This window comes from Etheostoma cragini, unplaced genomic scaffold, assembly GCF_013103735.1.
Source record: "Etheostoma cragini isolate CJK2018 unplaced genomic scaffold, CSU_Ecrag_1.0 ScbMSFa_1932, whole genome shotgun sequence".
NCBI lineage: Eukaryota > Metazoa > Chordata > Actinopteri > Perciformes > Percidae > Etheostoma > Etheostoma cragini.
Window position 1 is genome coordinate 8,495 of NW_023266038.1, and position 9,624 is coordinate 18,118.

Genomic DNA, 9,624 nt, shown 5'->3' on the forward strand with positions numbered 1-9,624 from the left:
ACACGGCTCTCTGGGACACGGCTCTCTGGGACACGGCTCTCTGGGACACGGCTCTCTGGGACACGTCACTCTGGGACACGGCTCTCTGAGACATGTCTCTCTGGGACAGGTCTCTCTGGGACACGGCTCTCTGGGACACGGCTCTCTGGGACACGGCTCTCTGGGACACGTCTCACTGGGACGGGCGAGTCTAACACTGGGAATGAAAACATTACACTAGCTTCCCTACAGACCACTGGACCCCACGCTGGACTGAAGACTAACCAGAACAGATGACTCCAGCGTCTTCACCGTGGTTGCAGTTGTGAGTTCCAAACCCCGGATGTCCACACTCTGACAGCGAAGACTCGCCGCCCGTACAGGCAACATCATCCAACCAGATCGGCCCGGTGCCTTGCCCAAAGTGGGCAGAACTAGCTGCCGCCTGGACGGGACCACATCTCAGCTGTCTGCAGACCACCTTGGCGTCGTTGATGTCCCAGCCGTCATCGCACACTGTCCCCCACTGGTTGTCGTGGAGGATCTCCACCCTACCGGAGCATGGGGTGTCACCATTCACCAACCGCAGCCCCGCTGTCGGAGCTACACCTGGGAACGGAACCAGAACAGACTGTCTCCACGGATACGGATAACAAGACAACAAAAACAACATTTCATACATTACTTATGTTATTTTAAACAAGCTGTACATTAATCAGAAGTTATTTTGAATTGTAAAATTAATCTATGATACAGATTAAAGTTTTTTTTTAAGTGAATTACAAATACCATTTTCATCACAATAAATAATTTCTTTAAAATCTATAAAAACCCAAAGTCAACAATCATGGAAAAGTTAACTTCCTGATAATTCCTTAAGGGCTCATGCAATGTCAACAATAACATCTAAAAACCTTGTTAAGGAAAGAAGAATTAAGGAATCCATGAACATATCGATTAATTAATGAGTTTTTTGTGTGTTTATATGCATTGTGTCAACACTTTTTGTTCTATCGACTGCCCAAGATGAAAGTCTTCTATGGGGGACCATGAAGGCGGATCTTACCTTATCCCATGGACCCCCCTTAAAGGGCCTCTTGAAAAGATCTCTAGGGATCTGTGGGCACCTCTAGAGCCGTTGGTACTCTCCTAAGGATATACTACAACTGAGGGGGGGGGCCTTTCCTCTCTAAGCGTAGCTCCCATGGCGCCATTTTAATGCTACGAAGCCATCACCTGCCGTTAGCATCCCATTGACTCCCATTCATTTTGATGTCACTTTAACAGCGAATAACTTTCCATCTGAAGTGTTTAAAGACTATTTGTCCGTTGTTTATTTCTGAAGAAACACAACAATGTATAAAAGGCTCCGTTACCTTGGAGCTCACGTTATGGCTCCGTAGCAGACGTTCTTATAAAAATAGGCTATCAATTTCCTCATAACCACGCAACTAACCGTGCTTAGTCAACAAATCACCCTATTGTCAGGAGAAGCTTGCAGACAGTTTGGACTTCATCAGCGGTTTAAATTTAATTACCAATGCTAACTAAGCAGTAATTAGCCTGTGCCTATGTTAACCTCAAAATCCTGGGACTTGTGAGAACCCATGAGCCTAAATGCTTTCTCTGGAGGTTAGTTGTTGGGTTTTTGTGAATTAGAGTGTGGTCTAGACCTACTGTATCTGTCACGTGTCCTGAGATAACTCCTGTTATGATTTGAGTCTATAAATAAAATGTAATTGACTAGAAACTCTTTAGGACCAGAATGACCATCCAACCTGTAGAATCTCTCAGAGAACCAAAGTTACCTCTACAAACTCTTTGACAACCCATCGGTAGAAACTTTAAGAACGGGAAAACACTTCAAGAATCTCTGGGTCAAGGGAGGCTTACCATCAGAATTCAGGAAGGAACTTCTTGAACCTCTTCAGGACATGTGGAACTCCCTAAAAAGCTCCATTTAACTAGCCGTCCTTATGTTAAGCCCCGCCCACCGACTTTATACACGAGGTGATGTGCCTAACCAGAATTTGGTCTTTCCAGCTCGCAGGCCAACGGAGAGTTGCTAGGGTGCTAGGGTCTAGATTTCTAGGCTAGCGTGTAAAATCAATGAGCTGAACCCTGGATATCATGTTCCCTGATAAAACCTGTGTCGTGATCACTCACCCGGCTGCCCACACCTCCAGTTGATCTTGTCGTAGCTCAGACAGGTCTCACCTTCAGCGCAGGTGCTACACACCATGGTGTTGACATCTGATTAGGGCACAAAGAACAACAAAGTCCACTAGAGGTTCTGATGGTACCAAAGTTCTAAAGAATCCTGTAAGACATCCTCTTCACTTTGGCTCACATGAGGAATATCATATCAGTGTTTCACCTATAGTCGTCCAGGCTTAGTAAGTCGCCAGGCCAACGGGATCCCCCACACGACAATTTAGTTTTTTTAATGCCAGAAATGACGCCAAATATCGTTAGTTAGTTATCGTTATCATTAGTTAGTTTACGACTAGCTAGTGCTAGCTAAACTGCTAAAGTAAGTGTAATAGGTGAAGTTAATGGTGGTGCAGGGAGGATTGTGAAGATCCAGGACTTAGCCAACACATTTCAACAATGACCATTGAACCATTGGGCTACTATGCTGTACAGTGCTAACCATTGGACCACTATGCTGTACAGGGCTAACCATTGGACCACTATGTTGTACAGGGCTAACCATTGGACCACTATGCTGTACAGGGCTAACCATTGGACCACTATGCTGTACAGGGCTAACCATTGGACCACTATGTTGCCAATCTTAAAGTGAAATGTTGGAGTGTGTTCCCTTTACTTTAGCAGTTGAGGCCTCTGGATCAGGATCGTAGTATTGGCCTTACCCTCAACTCTACACAGTATAACTCCACACAATGAAAACCTGTTCCTTACCTGCACAGTAAGCTAGCCGACACAAGTTTGGGCTTACAAACTTGTAGACGTAGTAGTTTCGTGGGCAAGCTTTTACGTGGATGAAGTTGGAGTGAAACTGGCAGCAGCCTCCCTCCCAGCTGCCACAGACCTCCGCCCGTACGATGCCCTCAGACTCCAGCGGGTGGGGAGATCGCAGCCTTAGCGGAGCATCGGTCCCACACATGTTGCTCTCTATGCACCTCTCTGGCATCCGCACACTGCTGTTGCCGAGGTAGAGGCGGTACCAGCCCTGCCAATCGGTGCGGCTGTCGCAGGCCACGGACTGTGGGTCCGCCCTGGCGTCAGTGGCCCGCCAGGCGTCTTGTAAAACACTGTGGTGCTGACACGGGTCGATGCACTGGGACGTGCCGTTCACCTGGAGGCAGCTTTCACCAAAAGGGCACTCTGCGCCCCCGCAGGCAAACGTCACCGAGCGGGACGTGGTTTCGGAGTGGTGTTGATTAGGCGTCACCAGACAGGAAAAGGAGCCTCGGGTGTTTTGGCAGAGCTGTCCGGGACCGCAGGGAGGACCGGGCATCGAACACTCATCGATGTCCACGCAGCCCTGCAGCGGCGACCAGCGGAAGCCGTGGTCACAGCAGTCGGTGTTGCAGGTGGTGGTGTTGTAGCAGGTGAAGCCGTCGCCAACCAAACCGTCGTCACAGCGACATGACACGCCCACCGTCTCCACGCTGTTGTCATGGCAGCGAGCCAGACTGTGACAGGCCTCACAGCTGGTGGCTACAGACCCTGATGATAAGCAAGGTTCAACAGCTTTACTTACTAGTTACTTTAGTTACTCCTCTACATTCTTTTGACAGCTTTAGTTACTAGTTACTTTAGCTACTGGTTACTTTAGTTACTCACGACTACTCTCTAACGTGTACTAATACTTCTTTAACTAAATGTTCCTGATACTTACACACTTCTACTGAGGTAACATTTTCACTGCAGTAATTTAACATTGTGGTATTAGTACTTTTACTGCAGTAAATGATCTAAATACTTGTAGACTCACCTATGGACCACCCTGTGGACTCACCTATGGACTACCTTATACACTCACCTATGGACTCACCTATGGACTCAACTGTGGACTCACCTGTGGACTCCCCTGTGGAATACCCAATGGACTCACCTGTGGACTACCCTATACACTCACATGTGGACTACCCTATACACTCAACTGTGGACTCACCTATGGACTCACCTGTGGACTCAGCTATGGACTCACCTGTGGACTACCCTTCACACTCACCTATGGACTCCCCTATGGAATAACCTATGGACTCAGCTGTGGACTCACCTGTGGACTTCCCTATACACTTACCTGTAGACTCACCAGGGACTCACCCGTAGACTCACCTGTGCTCTGAGCTGAACAAGCAGCCATGAGAAGCAGCAGCAGGCCGATGATCCTTTGGAACATTTTAATCACAAAAACCTGCCGCAGAGACAAATGAAGTTAATTCCACTGATTGATATTGCAGATAACAAAGATAAAACTAATTACGGCTAATCAATTAAAGGGCCCATATTCTGCTCATGTTGACATGCTAACAACACATTGTTACATGCTAAAGCATGCTAACAAGTTTAACAGCAGCATTGATCTGACACGTGAATCAACACTAACTGAACATCATGACTTTATGAAAAAGATTTATTTTAAAAAAAAGTGGAGGAAGTCTTTTTATTTATTTTTACCCTTAAAGACAACGTGAAAAGGGTTTTACAGCTTTAATCTCGACATTTCAAATCTAGAATTGAAATGGAAAGCAGAAAATCTTCTTCCCTTCTTTTTGTTTCCTTATGTCTTGCTCTGATCCTGTTCTGATATTACAAGACTGACTTAGTTTTAGAGAGGCCTACTAATAACAATAAAGTTATTATTAATAATTACCTTCTTCTTCAGGGTTCCAGTCTCCAGCCTCAGTTCCTCAGTTCTGATATCATGTTTCTGGGAAAGCGTCTTAAGCTTCTCTATCAATCATTGACTGTAAGCCATAAACTAAGAGCACTGAGTCACAAAAACATTATTGGGTGTGGATTAAAAATTCTTTTAATCCAAAATTGGAGACTTCCTGTCCTTTTGTGGCAAGTTTTGGGGAAAGTTCTGCAGCTTTCTTACAGAATTACATTGTTTTTCTTCCTAAAAAGCTGAAATTCAACTCAAATTGTAATTCAAAAGATTTAGGAAATCAAAATGTGCTGCTGGGATCTTTGATCAGAATCCTTTTTTATTGTGAACAAAGGTTGAAATGGGTTTGGCCCAAAGACTTTGTTAAGTCTGATGAGGAAAATCCTCTATTCTGATTGGTCGAAAGTCTTGAAATCTTTGGGGAAGAATCTAAGAACACAACTTTGAAATGTTCAGATCAAATTAAAAATCACAATTTTATCAAGAGTCAAAGTCAGGACTTTTTTTTAATATGCTAAACACAGAAATAACGATTAAATGTCTTCCATGTGATTGGTTTTTACACTGCATATGTGAACACCTTTGATTTTTAATCTTGTAATAATCTTTGTTACCAAAATACTTGATTGAGCTGCTTGAATTGAGTTTATGCAAGTTACGAATGTAACTACGGTTCTATGAATCCTGGATGGCCGCCAGAGCCAGTGCTTAACACTGCAAATATTCTGAGTATTTATATGAACGTCGCCTGTGACCTCGGGGTGACCCTGGCCAAGGTTTTAAGTTTTGGAGTCTTCCCTGAGCTCATCCAAGAGAATATTCCCACCAAGAACTCCTGGTCATCCAGGATGCATAGAACCGTAGTCACATTCGTAACTTTGGTTCTATTTCACCCTTACTGACCGCCAGATGCAGTGTGTAACACTGGATGACTCTTATCTACAGTCACAATGAAGCCTGTGTACCCACCTGCTGTAGAGGACCTCGGCCGGAGAACCCCGCCCAATGGATGGGGGGTGGCAACATTAACCCTGTAATAACAAAAAAACATGCTCGGCAACACCCAGATTTCCTCCAAGGGCACACCAAAGTCGCCCACGACGTGAAGACACTCCTGGTAGAGTGGCATTTCCCTCCATATCGTAGAGACCGTCCACTGCAGTGTGCACAGCAGAGGCCTCCAGCGTCCAGGGGAACGGGTGCTGCATCAACAGAGCACCGCCCTTCAACCATAACAGACAAAAACATGCTCAGACTAACGTATGCAGGCCTCCACATAAACCCTAAGGGCCTGCACTGGGCATAACAGATTCAATATGTCCCCGGGGGCGCGGGGGGTTCAAAACGTGCCAGGTGGATAGGCTGGTTGAGGTGTGCCTGCTGCCTTCCTGCAGTGACCGCCCAACAGCCCCAACACCTCCAACCCCGAGTGATTGTGGCGGTGAGGGCGAGGAAAGAGAACCCCCCCCCGGTCCCACCCAGAGCCCATGCCACCCAAGCCCCCCCACCCCCTGAAAGACTGCAAAAATAATGGCCCCAAAAAATTCAAAGTTGAATCCGAAGCAACACACCAAGTTACAGATATAGACATATGGCCCAGTAAGAGCTAGCTAACTAGCTCCCTGCGGTCCATGCCATGCTGCGGCGTCCGTGTACAGCTGCTACCGCCAGGACCCTTTGCTCATCAACCAGTCAGCTACGGTTGCTGGGCAGATAACTGAGCTGTTTGAGACGCGTGCACCATGTGATCCCATGGCAACCACAGAGTCCATTCATGTGTGGAAATACCAAACAAAAATACATTAATTCCACTTTCCATTCTCATAACATGTTGGTCAGAAAGCTGTTTGCTCCCCTCTCCTCCCACACCTGTGGCCTTTGGACATTTATTAAGTCACCTGTCTCAGCCTCATTAACAGCGCCATGGCAACCCCTGGTGGCGGGAGGACTAACAGCAGCAAATAATACACTTAAAACCAAATGGATCTCACACTGCTTCCTTTAACAACTACATAACAAAATACTTATACTTTTACTTTCAGTACTTGAGTAGTACATTTTAAAATAAAGTACTTGCAATACTTAAATACAAAAAAGGTTGATTACTTTAGTACTTCCAGTTAAGTAAGGTGCTTAACGAGCACTTCAACTTCTACTCAAGTTACTTTTTTGATAGAGTACTTGTACTTTTACTTAAGTCCGGGTCTCTAGTAGCCTACATAGTTTTATTAGTTCATTCTGTTTTTGATGTAAAATCAGAAAATCTGAATTCAAACGTTAACATGTTGCAAAGTCTTTATTCATCAATTTCAGATCATAATTACATTACAGTTCGTCTGCACTTTCAGCCATTTACATACGTTAAAATTCTACAACAGACTTTTAATTATTACATAAACTTTAGCAACACTACGCCTGGCAAGAGCACTATACTTCAAAAACACAGTTCACTTTTATATAATTCTATATAAATGTACGTATTAGTTATTAGCAAAAGTTTGGTTGAATTTCAGAAAAACTACTTAAGTAAAATGATGTCATCAAAATACAGGAAGTAAGTAAAGTGGTACGTGAATGAGTCGGTTAAATCTGATGCTGTACTCCTTTGATACTAGTATAGTATACTAGTTTATACGAGAGAATACTAGTACATTAATAGTAGATTAACAGTAGATTAACAGTAGTAACAGTAGTAACAGTAGATTAACAGTAGTAACAGTAGTAACAGTAGATTAACAGTAGATTAAATGTAGTAACAGTAGATTAACAGTAGTAACAGTAGTAACAGTAGTAACAGTAGTAACAGTAGTAACAGTAGTAACAGTAGATTAACTGTAGTAACAGTAGATTGACAGTAGTAACAGTAGATTAACAGTAGTAACAGTAGTAACAGTAGATTAACAGTAGTAACAGTAGTAACAGTAGTAACAGTAGATTAACAGTAGTAACAGTAGTAACAGTAGTAACAGTAGATTAACAGTAGTAACAGTAGTAACAGTAGATTAACAGTAGATTAACAGTAGTAACAGTAGTAACAGTAGATTAACAGTAGATTAACAGTAGTAACAGTAGATTAACAGTAGATTAACAGTAGTAACAGTAGTAACAGTAGATTAACAGTAGGTTAACAGTAGTAACAGTAGACGGGGGAGACAACACAAGGGTAAAATCTCCCGCTGAGCTATAATTCACACTCTGTAATTGATTATATATGTATACATATGTATATATTATTTACATATATATATCTATGTATAGGCCTATATATAAATCCCCCTATGGCAGATCTACACCTTGAAGGAGAAGCAGATGTACGTCTGAGTTTCCTTTCATAGAGAATAACTGGTCACGTTTGAAGCATCACTGTCCCTCCACCCTGTGTCTTTAGATGTTTCTGATACTTGGACTGCTATAAATCTTACGGGGACATGATCCTACAACAGCAATAATAATAATAACACCACCAACAAGACCATCAGTAGCTGTCCCAGCTGTAGGAGCAGCATCCCAGCAGAGGGCACGTGGACACAAAACGAGAGCAGCAGCAATGAGTAGAATGCCACAACCAGCAGTATGGTTGCAATACGCCGAGGCAGGCGCCTTAAAAACTTTATCAATTTTGCTACCGCTGCTACTACTGCTAATGCCCCTCTTATGCCCAAGGCTGCACCCGCTGCACCTTTTGCACCCGCTGCACCTTTGGCACCCGCTGCACCTTCTGCACCTTTTGCACCTTCTTCACCCGCTGCACCTTTTGCACCCGCTGCACCTTCTTCACCCGCTGCACCTTTTGCACCCGCTGCACCTTTTGCACCTACTGCCGCTGCTATTACAGCCAGTAATGTTGTGGTTGCAAGTGCCATTCCTCTTACAATACCATTTTTGTTTAAGTGTGCTTTTTCTTCTTCAGTTTGTGTTGCTGCATCTTCTTCTTCTGTCTGTGTTGCTGCATCTTCTTCTTCTGTCTGTGTTGCTGCGTCTTCTTCCGGCTGTGTTGCTGCATCTACTTCTGTCTGTGTTGCTGCATCTTCTTCTTCTGTCTGTGTTGCTGCATCTTCTTCTGTCTGTGTTGCTGCATCTTCTTCTGTCTGTGTTGCTGCATCTTCTTCTGTCTGTGTTGCTGCATCTACTTCTGTCTGTGTTGCTGCATCTTCTTCTGTCTGTGTTGCTGCATCTTCTTCTGTCTGTGTTGCTACATCTTCTTCTGTCTGTGTTGCTGCATCTTCTTCTGTCTGTCTTGCTGCGTCTTCTTCTTCTGTCTGTGTTAATGCGTCTTCTTCTGTCTGTGTTGCATCTTCTTCTTCTTCTTCTTCAGTTTGTGTTGCGGCATCTTCTTCTTCTGTCTGTGTTGCTGCGTCTGCAGGTGACATGATGAGGAGATCAGACACAGTGTAAAAAAGGTACACTTTTGCACCTTCTTCACCCGCTGCACCTTTTGCACCCGCTGCACCTTCTTCACCCGCTGCACCTTTTGCACCCGCTGCACCTTTTGCACCTACTGCCGCTGCTATTACAGCCAGTAATGTTGTGGTTGCAAGTGCCATTCCTCTTACAATACCATTTTTGTTTAAGTGTGCTTTTTCTTCTTCAGTTTGTGTTGCTGCATCTTCTTCTTCTGTCTGTGTTGCTGCGTCTTCTTCCGGCTGTGTTGCTGCATCTACTTCTGTCTGTGTTGCTACATCTTCTTCTGTCTGTGTTGCTGCATCTTCTTCTGTCTGTCTTGCTGCGTCTTCTTCTTCTGTCTGTGTTAATGCGTCTTCTTCTGTCTGTGTTGCATC

The 9,624-nt window shown here is 44.3% G+C and overlaps 1 protein-coding gene across 1 annotated transcript in view; it reads right to left on the minus strand.

Annotated features, from left to right (window-relative positions):
* Positions 1 to 4,381, minus strand: part of LOC117940215 (uromodulin-like) — a 9,219-nt gene extending 4,838 nt beyond the window's left edge. The window contains exons 1-4 of the mRNA XM_034865568.1: positions 4,291 to 4,381; positions 2,905 to 3,675; positions 2,140 to 2,232; positions 265 to 588 (exon numbers count right to left, since the gene is read on the minus strand). Of these exons, the coding sequence (XP_034721459.1) occupies positions 265 to 588; positions 2,140 to 2,232; positions 2,905 to 3,675; positions 4,291 to 4,354 (1,252 nt within the window). The 5' untranslated portion in view covers positions 4,355 to 4,381. The remainder of the gene's footprint in view (positions 1 to 264; positions 589 to 2,139; positions 2,233 to 2,904; positions 3,676 to 4,290) is intronic.
* Positions 4,382 to 9,624: the final 5,243 nt, after the last annotated feature.